We start from the raw sequence: 18,768 nt of genomic DNA, 5'->3' as shown, positions 1-18,768 counted from the left end.
AAGAGCCTTGGTGGATCCAAACTTCCATTTAAGAATGATGGGAGGCCACTGTGTCGGTAGGCCACTTGGAGTTGATGGGAGGCCACTTGGAGACCTTCAAAGCTGCAGACATGTTTTGGTACCCTTCCCCAGATCATTACCTCAAAACACAATCCTGTCTCGGAGCTCTACGGACAATTCCTTCGACCTCATGGCTTGGTTTTTGCTCTGGCATGCACTGTCAACTGTGGGACATAAACTGTGGGACCTAGACAGGTGTGTGCCTTTCCAAATCATGTTTAATCTATTGAATTTACCACAGGTGGCCTCCAATCCAGTTGTAGAAACATCAAGGAGGATCAATGAAAATAGAAGACCCCCGAGCTCAATTTACAGTCATAGCAAATGGTCTAAATAAGACATTTCAGTTTTAATAAATTAGCAAACATTTCTAAAAACCTGATTTACTTTTTCATTATGGGGTCTGAATACTTTCCAAATGTCCATCATTAGCTTATCCCTACAAAATATGCTTTCTTCATTCTAACCTCTGGAAAACAATACCGGTGCAGGTAATTTGTTCAAGTAATGTAATCAGGACTACATGAAGAATGGAAAACTAGGCCTTCATATACAAGCATTGTTATTAAATATCTTTATTACTTTTGTAGATACAATAATCACATAATAATGAAGAACATCCTAAAACCAACAAGAGCAACATTAAAATGCTTGAATAAGGATAAAGAGGAAAGTCAAATTGCTAACTGATGGGAGGTTAGCTCTCCTCCCATCAACACAATGAGTTAAAACCAGATCTAAATATCCTTACAAAAGTTTGTAACAAGGGCAATTTTCAGTAAACAAACATAAAACCAATATAATAGAAATCATGATTTGTGTTCTTGAATTATGACAGAACTCCATCAAATGTTCATGTGCACTGCAGTTTCCCCTTCAAGAGCTTCCAAAAATGCTGTGCTGACAACAATGACAATGAAAAGCATTTGTAAAAGAATACTAAAACAGAAGAATTCCTAAAACCTCTCAGAAGATGGCATCAAACCAAACTGAGCCTCTAAAAAGACCCACCGTGGACACAGACAAGGTGTCAGTGGGATTCCCATTCCCAGTCCTGAGTGGTACAGTAGTATTGGCTGTGGTTGAGGCGTGGGACTGAGTGGTCCAACGGTGGTCCTGATGAGTTGTAGTTAGAGAGGGATCTTGGTTGTTGAAATTCAAACTGACCAAGTTGACTGGTAGTGATGGAGCAGGTTCTCTTCTGGGCCACAATAAGACCCTCATCCTCCCCCTTGTACCCTAAGACCCCCGGTGGTCCTCAGTCTCTGACAGCTTTGAGTGCGTAGAGCACGTCATCCTGGCTGACGTTGAGTCTGACCCGCTGTAGCACGTCTAGACGGCTGGCCTCCAGCAGCAGCAGACGACACGCACCCAGACGCTGACACACGGCCAGACCCTCGGACACACTGATGGGCTGCAGGCCCTCCACACGACTCAGAGCCTGGTGCTGCACAAAGACCTGGGAGGAGGGGACAGTGGACTTTAGATAAGGGAACTCCACAACACAGGTAAAAGAGGGAAAGATGTGTTGAGAAAGAGCTGTAGTAAGTCAATGTTGTACTCATTAGGTCCTATACCTGTTGGAAGATGGCCTCCTCCAGTCCCAGCCGCCGGAACTCAGCAATGACCGCCCTCAGGAAGAGCTGCTCCTGCAACGATGCACACCTAACAGAGATTTCACATAGATTGACAGCGCTCTGGGCCATTGGGAATAGACTGACAGGTCTGTGGAGCAATGGTGTGTCTCTTACCTGATGGCCGTGATGTAGGAGGAGGAGAACATCTCATCCAGCGCCTCCATCACATGACTCATTCTCACCAATCCCGCGGAGGACGGGTGCGAGGCGGAGTGTTCGCAAATCTCAGTGGCGCGGCGACAGATGTCCAGACAGCGCCGGGCGTCTCCTGACAACGCTGCCACCTAGAGGACAAAGGGAGGACAGCGCTCAGAATCCACTGACCAAAAGGTAGTCACAGAACACTTCACAGTATCATTCCAATAGATGGCATTAACTGATCAATTAAGAGGCAGGGAGAAAAGAAAACAGCAGGACTGTGGAAGACCTGAGTCGTGCACCCCTGGGCTGAATAATAGAGGGACAATATGGCCTACCTTTCTGGAGACCAGCTGCATAGCGTCCTCCTCGAAGGCCTTGACCTTGTTCAGTCTGGACGTGAGGATCTGCTGCAGCTGCTTGAAGCTGTACGGCTGGAACGACATCCTGGTCAGGCCCTGGACAGAGAGACGCACAGGGAGTTAGTTCAAAACAAACACTTCCATATGGACACTGGTTTGATCTGCACTTCAAGAGGCCCGCAAACATGCTGAAGGAATTTCACAGCAATTCAGACTATATAGAGTAAAAGCCAGCCTGGCCCAACAATCTAACAGCTCCATCGTGTGGTGGGGAGTGGACTTCAATAGAACACTGATGCAGTGGTCCTCAAACCGCTCGTCTGGGAACCCCAGCAGGCCGTTCCATACATGGGTTGGTTGTTTAACAACAAAATCGACACGAACGCAACTATGGGGCAAAACAGACGGGTTGGCTTAGACTGTTGACAACATATAAACTATGTTTTGTCTAAATCTTTATTGAAAACAAACACATTTACACAAATGAGCAGCTTTACAGTTGTTAGTTAGCGAGCACATTTTTTCCGTATTAGCATTGACATTAGTCAAAACAAGACATGGTATGAAGAACAAGATGAAACTAGCCACCTATGATGCCCACATGGCAGCTTCTTGTCATTGCTGCCAGCGATCCGACTGTTCAGAATCAGAAAGCTTGGCTTCCGGCCACATCCATGTTCGTACATCATTTTCCTAACGTTGCCAGCCAACCCGTCTGTGTGTTTGATCCATTCCAGAGCTAACAAACCGGATTCAACTGGTCATCAAGCCCTTGACTAGGAGAATCAGGTGAGCTAGTTCAGGGCTAGAACTAAATTGTGAAACGTCTGGGTCCAAGGAGATGTTTGAGTAAGGACCAGTGCACCGAAGTATCTCCACGGTCCTTACCAGTCTGCTGGCCACCCTGTTGATCATGATCCGCTCAGGCAGGTCCATGGTGTTGGCGATGGTCAGCACCACCAGGCGGGCGTGGCGCCTTGTCGGCCAATCAAACAGGTTGTACATGACATTCTGCTTCCTGGTCCATAGAAGGTCCAGCTGGGGTGCGAGTGTGAAACACAGGGTCAGTCATAGAAACAGAATGACTAGACTGGGCATCTACATTCAAGTCAATAAATATGTACCGTAATTGCTGGACTATTAAGCGCACCTGAATATAAGCCGCACCCACTGAATAAAAAAAAAAAAAATGTATTTTGTACATAAATAAGCCGCACGTGTCTATAAGCCGCAGGTGCCTACCGGTACATTGAAACAAATGAACTTTACACAGCCTTTAAACGAAACACGGCTTGTAACAAAAATAAATAGGCTTTAACGAAACAGGCTTGTAACATTTTTTATTTTTTTTAATAGCAGTAAACAGTAGCCTACCAAGAAAGTCCTTGGTCACTATCTTCCTCCTGTGCACTGAAACCACTGAAGTCATCTCCTTTGGTGTCGGAGTTGAATAGCCTCAGAATTGCTTCATCCGATGTTGGATCGTTTTCATTGTTGCTCTCCTCACTTTCATCCGGAGGCAAATTCCCCGCTGAGCTCATGCTGCCCTCTTCAATACGCAGCAGCTCCACGCTGTCAGGACCCACTGGCAGACTTGACCATAAGTCGCTCTTCGCATGCGGCCCGTTTTAGTGAAGGATTTCTCCCCACTTGTCATCCAAGCCTCATTTTCTAGTTCGGGCCATCTGCTTTTCTTTCCTCTGAAAGCTTTTGTTGTCTTTTTGCACTAAGTCAGTTTCTCACGCTGCTGTTTCCAACGTCTTATCATCGACTCATTAAGGCTCCCGTGCAGCAGCTCTATTTCCTTTTTCAACAGCCAGATCGATCGCCTTCAAATTGAAAGCTGCATCATATGCATTTCTCCGTGTCTTTGCCATGATGAGGGTGACAAAATGACTACCGTAATCAGAATGATGGAAAGTTTGAGCGCGCTCGATTTACGTCACATTATGTGACGGTGCTCAGTTTTTTGGCGGCATGAATTTGTGAAAGCGAGAAAAATCCATAAATTAGCCGCGTCATTGTATAAAGCGCAAGGTTCATAGCGTGGGAAAAAAGTAGCGGCTTATAGTCCGGAAATTACGGTAGAATAGAGCGATTGAGTATAGAACATAGACGATTCTGTCTTCAAATCCATTATCAGCATTTCCCAGTTGGCGTCAACAATGGTTACGTATTCTTCTATCCTTAGAGTCGAGACAGAGTGGATAAACATCGACCTTACCTCGTCCACCAGTAGCACGGTGGTCTCCTTCTTGGGGGCGGGGTTACTGAACCTCTTCTCCAATAGGGCTGCGGCGTGGTCAGCGGTCACCTTCTGGTTGGTCAGTTTCTGGAGGAGAACAGAGTCAGGAGTTACACTGATACTTGGAGAGTGAGTGTGTGTGTGTGTGTGTGTGTGTTTGTGTATATACACACACACCTGTAGAATCTGGACGTAGGCTTGGTGAGGGTCGGTCATTTTCATGCCGTTGATCTCGATGAATCGGAACGTGGGGATTTCATCCATATCAGAGGCGTGCTGTAGACACCGGATAACCTCGTGGATGGTGGCGGTTTTCCCAGTTCCCGGAACACCAGAGATGTACATACACCTAGACAGACAGCTACTGTAACCCTTTTTCCATAACGCTATACCAGCAAGTTAAGGAGTGTCGACATTACTTGCATCAACATAAGAAACAAAAGTCAATTTTCCATCAAAACAATCCTTCCTGCGAGCTACCGTGACGGTGTTGATATTTTTGTGATTTATGTAAACTCTACTGTTACTGACCATCACATAGAACAGCTAATCCAGGGTCTTGTTCAGAAGGGGTGAAACTAGAGAAAAACTGAGGAAGCACTACTGAACATGTCCAATGAGAAGCCAACACTCATTGTAGTGGCATTTCACAGTACTTTCTCCCCTTGGTTCCAACTGAACATGACCCAGAGTTTCCCTGACAATATCTGCCAACATTTCATGACTAAGACCAAATATATTTATTCAAAATAGCTTCAGAAGTCTTTTTTAGGGGTAAATATGGCATTTCTCAAGTTCCTGAAAATTCTGGTTTTGGTGAGACAGTTCCACAGTAACAATATTTCCTGAAACGTAGTGAGGTGTCTGTCAATCTTACCCTCCGGTTCCATCCATAACCTTGCTCTCCACAAAGTTATAGATATCCTGGAACTCCTGCTCCCTACAGGGAAGAGACTCTGGTACTGACGACACATGCAGCCTGAGGACAGGGACACACACGTTAAGAAAACAACAAAGATCACATCTAATAAAAGAACTCCTGCTCCCTACAGGGAAGAGACAGCTGCAGTCCATCATGATGAGTTACGATTTTTTTGTGGCCCCCACCCCCATTAAAGTTGCCCATCCTTGACTTAAACACAAAAGTAAATCATTGGCTGAAATCTATCGTCTGGATACGATGCCAGTTTGTTCTCACCTAGCCCTGGCCTCCTCCAGGATGTTCCCAGGCTGCCTGGCTGGAACAGTCCGGCTGGGAATACTGGGAGTGGCATGACGGGGGGTCCGGGGGGTACTTGGGTTGGCATGACGGGGGGTGGCCTGGATGAGAAAACATGGAAAACCCATAGAATTCCTCAATCCCTTCCTCAGCTCAGGTCAGAATGAAAAAAAAAAAAAAAATTACACAGGCACCTCAGCCATACATACCTTCTTGCTGGGCATTTTGCGTGGGGTCATGGCGGGGGTCTTGCAATTTCTTCCTCTGGTCTTCCTCACCACTGCCTCTTCTTCACTCTCTGTCTTCTCTTCATCGCTGCTGCTCTGTAGGACCTTCTTGTAGGGAACGAAACAGTCATCATCGCCATCAGAGATCAGCTCTTGGGTATTGTCCAACAGATTCCTATAAAAACAAATTACACAGGCACCACAGAAGCCTACCACAGCCATACATACCTTCTTGCTGGCCGTTTTGCGTGGGGTCATGGCGGAGGTCTTGCAATTTCTTCTTCTGGTCTTCATCACCACTGCCTCTTCCTCACTCTCTGTCTTCTCTTCATCGCTGCTGCTCTGTAGGACCTTCTTGTAGGGAACGAAACTCTCATCATCGCCATCAGAGATCAGCTCTTGGGTATTGTCCAACAGATTCCTATAAAAACAAATGACACATTTTAGTAAATAATACTTCAAAACGGCATTCCAAAAATACTTTGTAGAATAGGCAGATAAAAAAAAAATGCATTTCTTGAGATACAAATTGAACTGAGTTGATTACATCAATTGGTGGCAACCACCACATAGAGGTATCATTAAACAACCTTTCAATCTTGTTACATTTCTTCAAACTAATTTAAAATCACTCAGATTTAAATTACATTTAAATTACTCCTTAGATGGTCACAGTTCCTTTCAGCCAGTAGGGGCATACCAGAGATAGAATTTAGAGGACTTTTCTGTGTGTCTGTGTTTGAGCACATGGGCAGAGCCATAGTGAAAAAAGTGAAGCATGAAGGTTTACTCGCGTGTCTAATTTAGTCAACAACAAAAAAGGAATTGCTAATTTGCTACGTGAGGCTTCTTTGATCCAATAGAAGTTTCATACTGGTTAGGTTGTTCTGAATGCACTGATATGTAAGATTTCAGCAAATTCAGAAAAATAACTACATTATACCGGAGTTGTGTCTGTTGTTCATTGGCTAGAATGGTCCCACCTGGTCTCGCCTCATCCCGCCAGCCTTCCATCGGATGGGGCCACAGTGTCTCCTGACCCCTCCTGTCTCAGCCTACAGTATTTATGCTGCAGTAGTTTATGTGTCGGGGGGCTAGGGTCTGTTATAGTCTGTTATATCTGGAGTACTTCTGTCTTATCCGGTGTCCTGTGTGAATTTAAGTATGCTCTCTAATTCTCTCTCTCTGAGGACCTGAGGCCTAGGACCATGCCTCAGGACTACCTGGCATGATGACACCTTGCTGTCCCCAGTCCACCTGGCCGTGCTGCTGCTCCAGTTTCAACTGTCTGCGGCTATGGAACCCTGACCTGTTCACCGGACGTGCTACCTGTCCCAGACATGCTGTTTTCAACTCTCTAGACAGCAGGAGCGGTAGAGATACTCTTAATGATCGGCTATGAAAAGCCAACTGACATTTACTCCTGAGGTGCTGACTTGCTACACCCTCGATAACTACTGTGATTATTATTATTTGACCATGCTGGTCATCTATGAACATTTGAACATCTTGACCATGTTCTGTTATAATCTCGACCCAGCACAGCCAGAAGAGGACTGGCCACCCCTCATAGCCTGGTTCCTCTAGGTTTCTTCCTAGGTTTTGGCCTTTCTAGGGAGTTTTTCCTAGCCACCGTGCTTCTACACCTGCATTGCTTGCTGTTTGGGGTTTTAGGCTGGGTTTCTGTACAGCACTTCGAGATATTAGCTGATTTAAGAAGGGCTATATAAATACATTTGATTCCATCAAAGACAGTACTGCGCTTTCATCTTTGAGGACATGCATTTCCATTGTTAGAGTGGTCACTCGACTATCTTGTCAATATAATAAATCATCTTTGGCAGCGCCATTGAGGACATCTCCATTTTGAAGTAGTCCATTTTCTTCTAGTACTTCTATGAGTTGGTATACACACTGCAAGGGTGCATACTGCCACTTGGAGTGTGTTTGAACAGGTATAAAGCCACAGTTGGTGATTTACTGCAACTTGCAGTTATGGAATGCTTGCTCTCAAGTAGAATTCATTGGCTGATTCCTCCCAATGACCTGGATGGAATCCCGATGACCTGAATGATCCTTCCTTAACCCATAGTTGCCTACTTTAAAATGGTGGAAGCCCTCAATGGTAATGTCCAAAAACAGGTTTTATCCATCTGGAGACCTCCATCATTCTCTATGGGGCATACCTATAAGTCACATGACAGCCAGCACTTACAACTGCTTCCTGATGCGTAACGACACCAGCTGGGCTGACTTCCTCTTGGAGCGAGGAGTCATGGCAATCGGCTGCATGGGAGAGTCCTCAGAGTCCTCCTCCGCCCTGAGACACACAGACGATAATAAGAAATATAAATAACTGAATGGGATCATAAGAACAGAGTAATCAATAATGTGACTGATCAATCAGACTGTTAGATACTAACAGCACCCCCAGAGCAGGCTCTCTAATGGCCATGGCAGACTCTTTCCTCCTGGAGGGGGTGGTAGCTCTTTGGGAAGACAGAAAAGTATATGAGTCAAGACACTCAATTTGCAATGTACTATTACTACAAATATGTGACTTGTCTATTGGTTAAGGTGATTTAGCTGCCCGTAGTAAACACACTGCTTATCAACATCGGCTAAGTGACGTCTCTCATTAGCTGTGGATTTTTAACCCATCTCAAATGAAGCCAGTGGAAGTATGTACCATCTGCTGCGAAGCCATGTCTGAAGACAGACAGGCAAGCTCCCACCAAGTGCTCTAATCTGACCGCTATACCCCGCCTACACCACCACACCCGTGCTCCTGTCACCGGACCTGGGGTGGCACACTCACTTCTGTCCCCTAACATAGTTCCTCCTGGGGGTGGCCTGTCTCTTCTTGGGGGTCTTGGCAGAGCCAGAGTCTGTAGGTAACCCTGCCTCAAATACCTCATCCTCTAGTGCCAGCAACAGAACACTGTAGAGGGAAGGAAGGAGGGGACACACTGGCTTACTGATACTACTCACAGTACATTAGAGGACCCTGGGATGATGTTGGTAAAGCTTCCACAACCAGGACATTGTGCTTGGAGGACCCTGGGAAGATGTTAAAGCTTCCACAACCAGGACATTGAGCTTGGAGGACCCTGGGAAGATGTTGGTAAAGCTTCCACAACCAGGACATTGAGCTTGGAGAACCCTGGGAAGAAGTTAAAGCTTCCACAACCAGGACATTGAGCTTGGAGGACCCTGGGAAGATGTTGGTAAAGCTTCCACAACCAGGACATTGAGCTTGGAGGACCCTGGGAAGATGGTAAAGCTTCCACAACCAGGACATTGGACTTGAATATAGTGTTAAGAATTATGTTTAGAGGCTGACAAGTAGCTATTTTGCAAAGCACACGCAACGAAAATGTGAAAAATAGCTAAGATCTAACCCAAATGGCACCAGCTGATCTGTGTAATGTTGTACAGCTGATCTCTGTAGCGTTGTACAACTCCTGTAAGCCCTGTAGAAACAGCATCACACATAACTCTGTATATTCCTGTGGTACCAGAGTCAAGGATACTCTGAGTCTAACCCTAACCCTACCTGGAGAAGTCCTGTTCTCCCAGGGCAGTAGGCGACAGTCTGTCCAGGCTGATCGAGGCGAGCTTCCAGGGGAACTCCCTCTGGCCGTTAGGGGTCTTGCAGCCACTTCTCATGGGAGAGAGGCTGCAGCCATGCTGGAGGGAGTGTGAAACTGAGGAGCTCAGTTTGAGGGACATCCCTTTCTCTGACACCACCTCCTCATCCAAGAGCTCACAGAGGACATCTGCTCTGGTCATTCTCTTCCCTGGACCTTGTAGGAGTAGACACACACACACAAACGTTACACCACCAGGACCTGCTCTCCCAGGCGCTCCACCATCTCCTCTTGACCAACATACTGTTAAAAATGGATTCATTTTAGATGATCACATTCTGAGATAGACACTCACTGGCCCCGATGCTGAGCTGTAGTTTCTTGCGTACACCTGGTGTGTCTGCAGCGCTGCCCCTCCTCTTGGCGCTCAGGATTTTAGAGGCAGAGAGCTTGGAGGCAGAGTGGATCGACTCTGCCTCAAGGGTACCCATCTTCCCGGCGCTCATGGTGGCTCTAGTGTCAGACACAGACCCTGCTCTCCTCATCACTGTGGGATCTGGTGCGGGCAGGGCACAACGCACTGGGCCCCGAGACACAGGGGTTACCGCGGGGGAAGCACGGGGGGGGAACAGAGAGAGAGCAGGTTTGGGAAGGGTTGAGGCAGGGGTATCCTGCATCAGGACAGGGTCTAAGACATTGAAGGCCTTGGTGTCCCAGGACAGCTTTACATAGAGGGTGTCCTTGGTTCCAGGCTCTGGAAAAGGAGCATCTTCAGGGACGTGCTGGACCTGGAGAGCAGAGGAAAGACGTTCAAATGGCATCAAAATCCATATAATAAATGTTGTTGTTCGATTTTTAAGTGCTTTAATGATGTCAACAGTCACAAAAGACTGAGCAAATGACCCAGAACCAAACAACTACGAAAGCAATCCTAAGTGAATAGGGACAAGGAAAAACACATCTAATACTTAAGAGGGCCAACTCTCAAGTCAACAAGAGAGAGCAAAGGCGCTAACACTACGCTTCTACTGGTGAATTATGCTGCCTCACATGTACAGTGCCAAGGATGGATTCTACGTTGATCTCATCGTCACAGGCACGTCCCAGGTAGTAGAAGATCTCCTGGGGATGGGGGCTCCTGCCCAGCAACAACTTCTTATTTTGGGGCACCTCAGACATGCGCAAGAACCACTGCACCAGCGCCTTCTTCTGCTTGTGGTACTCTGAGGACCAAAGACACGTATACAAGGTCATTGCAGGACATGATCCACTTTCCTACTTACGCCTTGGTGCTTGAAATAAGGATGAAAATGTTTCCCCAACTAACAGAGCATTTTCAACATATTTCTGCCAAATTCATCTGAGCAAAAATAACAGTTCATACCGATAGGCTAGCCAGCCTAGTAGAACTTACCTAGTTAAATAAAGGTTAATCATTATTTATTTTAAATAAGTTGCAAGCCATTATGCACATTGCATAACATTAAACAATGACTCACCATCGCTAAAGAACTTGAGAAGCTTGGCAACGAAGGGGTTGTCATCATCATTTCCCTCAATGAGGATGTACTGGCCAGGTGTTACAGTGGTGACTGCCTCCTGACCCTCCACGCTCATGGTCAAGTACCTAGAGAGAAAAATACCAACAAACATTGTTTCCATTGGAAATCAAGTGGAACAAAAATATGAATGAACAGCGTTGTTGACGAGGCTCAAAGCAAATGTATGTTATGACACTATGCTAGAACTAAGTTGAAACTTACTCAAAGCCGTAATTCTTTAATTTTCTGTCGAAGATATGAGGTCTTCCGCCCCATTTGTAGATACGTCTCACTCTCAATCTTGTAAAGTAGCGGACCATAATTGCAGACCTTTACAAAAGGCACATTTTGGCACAGTGAGCAAATCAATACTTGGTTAGACAACTTGGGACAAAGACAACTCACGTTAGATAGTTGCCATAATTGCACTCGGTAACCCAAAAAGCAAGGTGGCCTTAGTTTGCTAGCTAGCTAACCTCTATGAATGGGCTAGCTGCAATACTCACAGAAAAGAGACAGCCACTCGTCTGATAAAAGTCGAACGGGCAAGTTGATCAAATTTCAAGCAGTTTAATATAAACGAAGATGCGCTATAGTGTAGTAATACAGCTAGTTATATTTTACACGTAGCTAGCTAACAAACAAAACAAATGTTGTCTAGTACAACGGATTATGTGGCTGCACTTTCTACCTTTCGCGCGAAAAATTGCGTGCTTGGCATGTGACTGAAGTATCGACCAATGAACGCCTTCACATTCTGCCCCGGAAGTGTACGTTGTTACACGGGAAGAGATACAGCAACTTCTAATGCGAGTTCGTTTCCCACAGCAACTAATTTTTCATTCCGGTTTGAGCAGTAAAAATGGCAAATAGGACTGTTAAAGATGCAAACAGTATACATGGAACAAATCCACAATACTTGGTAGAGAAAATTATTCGTACTCGAATTTATGAATCAAAATATTGGAAAGAAGAATGCTTTGGTCTGACTGGTGAGTTGGAGTTAGCTAACGCTAGGTAGCTTGAAGTACAAATACCACACATGTAAACAAAGTAACTATTAGGAAGTGTGCTTACGTCTAGTACATTTTACCCTGTTAGTTACTTACACTCACTTAGACTCGCTCACACACTAATAGGAGGTTTATGTACACCAAAGGCATTGGCTTGGCTAGCCTTACTTGATGCCATGCATGTAGAAGGGTTTTGGAATGCTTTTGGAGAGTCTGTGTATTAGTTGGACTCCTTAAGTTTTGCATCATTCTGGTGGGTGGCGACGGAAAAGAGCCACAATATGTATAGTCTCTAGAAACCCTCGCTGTCAAATAAACATCTGAATCCAACTTTTGTCCAAACCGCACCGTGTTTGATCATCTTTCTTATCACTATTTTCTCCTTGATCTACAGCCGAACTTGTCGTTGACAAAGCCATGGCGTTGAAGTTTGTCGGAGGAGTCTATGGAGGAAATATCAAACCTACACCGTTTCTGTGTCTCACTCTGAAGATGCTACAGATTCAGCCAGAAAAAGACATCATTGTAGAATTCATCAAGAACGAGGATTTCAAGTAAGTCTGGGCTTTTGGGCTAGTTATTATATGTCTTTATGTATTTAATCATACATTTAAAAGTTAGATCAACTGTCTTCTAACTCCTAGCTTGACAAATGTGACATAAACAAATTGGTACGTTCATGCATTACACACCTCACTGTGATGTTTTTCTTCACCTTAGGTATGTCCGCTTGCTAGGAGCAATGTACATGAGGTTGACTGGGACATCAGTGGATTGCTACAAATACCTGGAACCACTGTACAACGACTACCGAAAAATCAAGAGCCAGAACAGAAATGGAGGTGAGTCCTTTCGTTTATGTGTATTATGGAATGATTGTACAATGCAAAATGTCTCCTGGTTTTAAATGGCACCATATCCTTTCACTGTTTGTTTCAGAGTTTGAGCTGCAACATGTAGATGAGTTCATTGATGAACTGCTACACTCTGAGAGAATGTGTGACATCATCCTTCCCAGGCTTCAGGTAACTCTACCCCCCTTGTATGTGCTCAGACCCCTTTTCACTGACCTAGACCGCTGACATTCTTTTGTGTGTGTTGACTACAGAAAAGGCAGGTCCTTGAGGAGGCAGAGTTGTTAGACACACGCATCAGCGCCCTAGAAGAGGACCTAGATGAAGTGGAGACCAGTGATGAGGAAGACGAGGAAGAGGAGAAGGTTGTCGTCTTATCTTTATCCACCTAGAGCCTGCATAGACTAACTGTAAAGTTGAGTAAACTTAGGCTAGTAGTCAGAGGAGTGTTAATGTTTCACTCTGTCCATGTCTGTCTCTTATCTCCTGTCTGTCTGTTCAAATGTCTACAGCCAGAGAGAGTTCAGACCCCGGAGCCCCACAGACGGAGTTACCGGGACAACGACCGCCCTCGCCGTTCGCCCTCTCCACGCTACAGACGCAGCCGTTCACCCAGACGGTAACTAGTAATTGATCTAATCTAAAGTCCAGAATCACCTTTATTCGCCATTTACACATACTCAGAATTAATTTATTTTCACATCCTGAAGACACTAAACGTCTTTTACCCTTTTTATTCTGTCCAGGAGGAGCAGATCACCCAAGAGACGAAGGTATGTAGAGTCTCTACCTTGGTTGTTTTCTGCTGGATTTTCCTTGTGTTTTCCATTGTACCGTCAGATGGTAAACTCAGATATTGAAATATAATGTTAAAGAATTTAGTGTTTGATTTATAAAGGGACTAAAGCTCAGATTTAATTGAGTATGGTCTTGGTTACTTATAAGCAGTGCTGTATTAATGTTGGCTGTATTGTTTCTGTTTTAACTCACAGCACATCCCCCAGACGAGAGCGCCACCGTAGCAAAAGTCCCCGTCGCCACCGCAGCCGCTCCCGAGAGAGACGTCACCGCTCAAAGTCCCCAGGTATCATAGCAACGCCAACCTGCATCGCACTACATCAAAAGTCGCATATTTGTTTATGCTTGTGACTGATAGTCAGCTGTAATCATTTGACTTTAACATGTTTGTAACAATAGTCCCAGTCTGACCTAGAGCTGCTCTGTTTTGTCCCAGGCCATCACAGAAGCCACAGGCATCGCAGTCGCTCCAAATCCCCAGAGAGGTAAGTCATGGAGCAAGAGAAAGACCCTCGCCACTATACTAGTTTAAAATGCCCCTTTCAATGTGTGATTGAAGTAATGGTGTAATTGAATTGTCTGTGAATACCAGCATATGAAAGATGGAGATGTTTTTTGTGTGAGAGTAGCTAGGTTTCCATCTAATTGGCGACAGATTTTCATGTGAATATTCTAAAATCTGCATGAAACAATAAGCGCATTTTCCCACAAATGGATTTATTGCAGATAAAAGGCTGTGCGTGATGATGTAGTGCACATAAAAAAATATTTTGCTATTAAATTCCCATGTACAGTCGCATTTTTAACTCTACTGATGGTTTTGACAAACAAACTGGCATTATATAGCAAATGTGCCCTCTCTGGTCTTGGCACATGCTCTCTAGCTAACAGCTGGCAGACACATTGTGGGTAGGCTACCTACATGATGAGATTGTTGTGGTCCCTCGATATTTATTGGAAAAGAGCATCATACTCATCACCTTCCCGTTCACCACCCTGTGAAGTTCATCATAACCGAATAAGCTGCATGCTTTTCCATATGATTGTTATGCCAATATTTGCGCATAAAGGCGTTTCCACTGCCATTTCTCGCATAATTAATGTTACCGACCCAAAAAGATCCCACCATGTTGAACAAACATTGTCTGTTGAAATGTATAGAATTGTACCGGCATTTCCTGTATCCATCAGCCCGGTCATTATTTTTTTAATGCGTCATGTAATTCATGCGCATTAAATGGTTGGATGGAAACCTGGTTTATGTCACCTACTGTTGTTGATTTCTTCATCTCTGTTCCAGGAGTTCAAAAAAGAGCCACAAGAAGAGTCGAAGAGGGAACGAGTGACCCATTTTTGTATTTTGTTCTCTTGGACATTTCCTCTTTTTGACTTGGAAGTTAATGTGGCAAAATGTTTACGTCTGTGTATAGAATCACTGTTTTTTTATATTTAATTTTGGAAACTGATTGCATTTTTCTTATATTTTCAGACCATGTTGCAGTAAAAATCTATCTCCAATGTATTTCTAAAATCTGCAGCTCGTATGGAGCTGTCCACAACCCTATAGATCAGTGGAAAAAGTTTCTCAATGTTTTAAACATAAGGACCTTTTGTTGCGTGATCCGGTGTGATTGTTGCAACACTGGCTAATCAGTAAGGGTATGTCTAGAAAATAGAACTCAACTCGTAGACCGGGCAAAACTGACTCGACATCAGAAGGGAAATAAGCTGTGGGACGTCAATAAGGGTTTCCACTTCTCTAGGCCAACTGCTTTCTTTCAGGAAGTTCCCAGAAGGCATCCAACATATTTATCCACTCTGATAGTATGTCATCTGTTTAGACCATGTGTCAAACTCATTCCCCTGAGAGCAGAATGTCCCTAGGTTTTCGCTCCTCCCTTGTACTTGATTGATTAATTAAGGTTACTGATTAGTAAGGAAGTCCCCTCTCCTGGTTATCTAGGTCTTAATTGAAAGGAAAAACCTGCGGACTCCAGGCTGTCCGTGGAATGAGTTTGAAACCCCTGGTTTAAACTCGGCTTCCTGATGTAAACCCTACTCTTTGTCAATGGTAGAATTCAATTAAACTACAATCTATTGAATATGGGATATTTTTTTAATTGGATGTTAAATGTGTTCAAAGGTTTTAAGTCTGTATGGAACCCCTGGTGTTTGTATTTCATTTTAGAAACTGATTGCATTTCTTGATATTTTCAGACTATGTTACAGAAAGAATCAATCTGAATTGTATTTCTTAAATCTGCAGCTCATAGGCAGCTGTCAACAACCCAATGCACCAGCAGAGACCTTTGCTCAATGTTTTGAACATGAAGACTGTGGATGTCATGTCTGCACAGTCTCCTTGTTGTATGGATTGTCAGTCCAAGCAGGTCTGGGACCATGGTAATAATGGTTGTTAATCCCAATTTGGTATGTTTTAACAAGACCCTTGAGAGCTGTTGTAAAAACAATGGGTAATGTGATGTGCCTCATCTTTACAGAATAAGTGTGAAAATAGTTGCATTTGATTTGGATGTCTCTCAATGCGTAGGTTGTGCTCGTCTGAATGTGGAAATGCTATGATTTACACACTGAAAGTTTTGCCCCTATTGGAAATAACTTATTTTGCCCCCATTGGAAATATTACGAAAATAAGTGTTATGGGCATGAGGAATTCTTTTAGTCTAAAAACAGGAAAATAATTAAAACAATAGTTTTATTTGCATGGCGCTTTCAACAACAACAAAAAACATTTGGCACAATTTGTTTAGCACCAACCTGGTCTAAAGAGTCCAAAGAGCATAAAAAGAAAATACATTGTATGTACAATATGGGACCCTCAATTTGGTTAACCTCTTGATTGGTTAATTCTCCTCCTTGCTCTTATTCATTGTGAGAAGAAAGGTTTTTGAGAAATTCCCAGATTTCTGCACATCTTTGATTTCTTCCCCGTTGTTCAATCTTCCTCAATATGTTGAAACTCTTTTTACCGTATTTGTTAGGATTTGGTATTTCTGCTGCCTTCTTGTGATAATCAATTGATGCATTGCGATCCTGGATGTGGAAGTTGTTGTATGTAGCGTAATGGAAGTAGAGCATCTGCAACTCGTATGGATCCTGCTCGCTGGAGAATAAATTCTCATAGATCTGATTGGCCATTTCTGTCCTGTCAATGTCTGATTCTGCGTAGATGCTTGCAAGGTCCAGTTGGACCTTTAGTGATGTCTCTGGATAGAGTGAGATCAGATCTGAATAGAGACTGATGGCTCTGTCGCACATGCTCTGCCTCCTCGGACTGTCCTCCTTTGAAAATATTTTCCATTTGTAGGAAGTCGCTAGCTGTTTTTTCAGGTAGCGCACATTTGGATGTCTTTCCAGAGCCTCGCCTGCTAGGTCAATAGCTTCATTGTGTGATAAATATGTTCTGTAAAACTGAAGTAAGGGTCTAAGACCACTGTAGCAACTGACAGGCTTCTTTAAAATTTGCTGCGCTAGCTGTTGAGCTTCCTCCCTTCTCACCTGGCCACTCCGGCCAAGTCTTAACAGATAGATACTTGCTACATACAAGTTGTCTGGATCGTGTTCCTTGGCAAGTCTCAGCTCCTCTAGAACCTCAGACTCCTTCTGTTGGGTGTTTGGATGAAAATAGACTGATTCTAAGGCCAAGGCATGGCTCGATTGCCACTCCTTTCTCTCAGGTTCCATCCCAATAGCCATTTGAAAGTAATCTATTGCTTTCAGTCTTTTGTCCTGGTCAAACTTCATAAGGGTCCAGGCTTTTTCAACACACACCTCAGGGTGCAGTTCTCCCTGGGAAGGTGAGGGGTAATCTCGTAGCAGTCCCTCAACCTTTGTCAAGCACCGCTGGCTCTCCGCCTGGTTATCCAGGTGATAGTGCACCCAGGCTAGGTTCCCATAGTGGACCAGCTGCCAAGGACCCATCGTGTCTGAAGGACTGTTTAGGTGAACGGCCTCCTCTGCCTTACTGAGGCACTGCAGGGCTGCGTCAGTGGAGTCCAGGGTGTGGTGTATGTAAGCCCACAAGTTGTACATCTGACCCAGCCATGGAAAGCCCTCGTCACTGCCAATGTCCTCAAGGTGATCTCTGTGAATGAGCAGCTTGGACCTGCTGACTTCCAGTCCCCAGGTGAAGTGACACTCCAGCTCTTCCAGTTTAGTCTTCAGGGCGGTCTGAGCAGGGCTGGTTAAGACAAGGGTTGGAACAGGAAACTGGTTTAAAACTATTAAGCATCAAGATCAAGAGTTAATGTGATACAAGTCCATCCCTAATCTAATTTGAGTTAGTTAACATTGAGTTCTATTGAATGCAGTTTTTTGTTGATTTTCTTTATTTAAGGAGTACTTACTTCATAGTTGAGCAGGAGTATGATTTATTGTGTCTGTCTTGAGTTTCCTGGACAAGTGAGTAAACACGCTGGCTTTATATCCATGTCCTTACCGTTATCTTGCAGCGCAGTGGGTTGGGTGCCATAAAACCAATGTTCACCTCCACGTAATGCTTGGACTCTGCTTTCCATTTCAGCGAACAGAAACACACACATTGAAGGCTTTTACCTACATGTATAGGTGACTACCCTAGACATCGCTCTCATGTAATTTCCTACAAAGAGAATGAACTGTAGTATATACAGTACCGGGCAAAAGTTTGGACACACCTACTCATTCAAGGGTTTTTCTTATATTTTTTCTATTTTCTACATTGCAGAATAAGAGTGAAGACATTAAAACTATAAAATAACACATGGAATCATGTAGTAACCAAAAATGTCTTAAACAAATCAAAATATATTTTATATTCTTCAAAGTAGCCACCCTTTGCCTTGACGAAAGCTTTGCACATGCTTGGCATTCTCTCAACCAGCTTCACCTGGAATGCATTTCCATTAATAGGTGTGCCTTGTTAAAAGTTCATTTGTGGAATTTCTTTCCTCCTTAATGCGTTTGAGCCGATCGGTTGTGTTGTGACAAGGAAGTGGTAAAACACCAAGTCCATATTATGGCAAGAACAGCTCAAATGAGCAAAGAGAAAGGACAGTCCATCATTACTTTAAGACATGAAGGTC

General features: G+C 44.2%; 3 protein-coding genes across 6 annotated transcripts; 1 reads left to right on the top strand and 2 right to left on the bottom strand.

The window, feature by feature from the left end:
• Positions 1 to 611: 611 nt before the first annotated feature.
• orc1 (origin recognition complex, subunit 1) lies at positions 612 to 11,744 on the bottom strand. 4 transcript variants are annotated; one of them, XM_055861519.1, is made up of 20 exons: positions 11,526 to 11,744; positions 11,242 to 11,349; positions 10,978 to 11,105; positions 10,529 to 10,701; positions 9,834 to 10,266; positions 9,445 to 9,694; positions 8,707 to 8,829; positions 8,312 to 8,377; positions 8,104 to 8,208; positions 6,117 to 6,309; positions 5,871 to 5,996; positions 5,641 to 5,762; positions 5,320 to 5,421; positions 4,620 to 4,791; positions 4,422 to 4,529; positions 3,086 to 3,235; positions 2,174 to 2,293; positions 1,812 to 1,981; positions 1,638 to 1,725; positions 612 to 1,519 (listed from the first exon to the last, which is right to left on the bottom strand). In XM_055861519.1, the coding sequence occupies exons 2-20, from the start codon at positions 11,337 to 11,339 to the stop codon at positions 1,319 to 1,321; spliced, it is 2,928 nt and encodes a 975-aa protein (XP_055717494.1). In that variant the 5' UTR covers positions 11,340 to 11,349; positions 11,526 to 11,744; the 3' UTR covers positions 612 to 1,318. The 4 variants fall into 4 exon arrangements, with proteins under 4 accessions (XP_055717494.1, XP_055717495.1, XP_055717496.1 ...); XM_055861520.1 differs by having other exon boundaries at positions 5,871 to 5,993; XM_055861521.1 differs by lacking the exon at positions 8,707 to 8,829.
• Positions 11,745 to 11,806: 62 nt separating this feature from the next.
• On the top strand, positions 11,807 to 15,786 carry LOC129810723 (pre-mRNA-splicing factor 38A). The gene is made up of 10 exons (XM_055861513.1): positions 11,807 to 12,011; positions 12,427 to 12,586; positions 12,753 to 12,874; positions 12,972 to 13,057; positions 13,141 to 13,251; positions 13,399 to 13,505; positions 13,633 to 13,659; positions 13,879 to 13,970; positions 14,121 to 14,169; positions 14,985 to 15,786. Exons 1-10 carry the CDS (start codon positions 11,882 to 11,884, stop codon positions 15,028 to 15,030), a joined length of 930 nt encoding a protein of 309 aa, XP_055717488.1. The 5' UTR covers positions 11,807 to 11,881; the 3' UTR covers positions 15,031 to 15,786.
• A 781-nt stretch (positions 15,787 to 16,567) lies between these two features.
• On the bottom strand, positions 16,568 to 18,108 carry LOC129810722 (interferon-induced protein with tetratricopeptide repeats 2-like). The gene is made up of 2 exons (XM_055861512.1): positions 18,052 to 18,108; positions 16,568 to 17,885 (listed from the first exon to the last, which is right to left on the bottom strand). The coding sequence occupies exons 1-2, from the start codon at positions 18,054 to 18,056 to the stop codon at positions 16,568 to 16,570; spliced, it is 1,323 nt and encodes a 440-aa protein (XP_055717487.1). The 5' UTR covers positions 18,057 to 18,108.
• Between the last annotated feature and the right edge of the window lie 660 nt (positions 18,109 to 18,768).

Source organism: Salvelinus fontinalis, chromosome 14 (genome assembly GCF_029448725.1).
Source record: "Salvelinus fontinalis isolate EN_2023a chromosome 14, ASM2944872v1, whole genome shotgun sequence".
NCBI lineage: Eukaryota > Metazoa > Chordata > Actinopteri > Salmoniformes > Salmonidae > Salvelinus > Salvelinus fontinalis.
The sequence above is the reverse complement of the archived record's forward strand: the minus strand, read 5'-3'. Positions and strand labels throughout refer to the sequence as shown.

Bases quoted from the DNA above. Each gene is read 5' to 3' on its own strand.
- orc1 (XM_055861519.1), bottom strand. From the start codon at position 11,339: ATGGTCCGCTACTTTACAAGATTGAGAGTGAGACGTATCTACAAATGG. The intron at 9,695-9,833 runs GTGAGTGTCTAT...TACTCCTACAAG, and splicing joins ACAGCTCAGCATCGGGGCCA to GTCCAGGGAAGAGAATGACC. The intron at 1,726-1,811 runs GTAAGAGACACA...AATCTCTGTTAG, and splicing joins TCCTACATCACGGCCATCAG to GTGTGCATCGTTGCAGGAGC.
- LOC129810723 (XM_055861513.1), top strand. From the start codon at position 11,882: ATGGCAAATAGGACTGTTAAAGATGCAAACAGTATACATGGAACAAAT. The intron at 13,058-13,140 runs GTAACTCTACCC...TGTTGACTACAG, and splicing joins TCATCCTTCCCAGGCTTCAG to AAAAGGCAGGTCCTTGAGGA. The intron at 14,170-14,984 runs GTAAGTCATGGA...TCTCTGTTCCAG, and splicing joins CGCTCCAAATCCCCAGAGAG to GAGTTCAAAAAAGAGCCACA.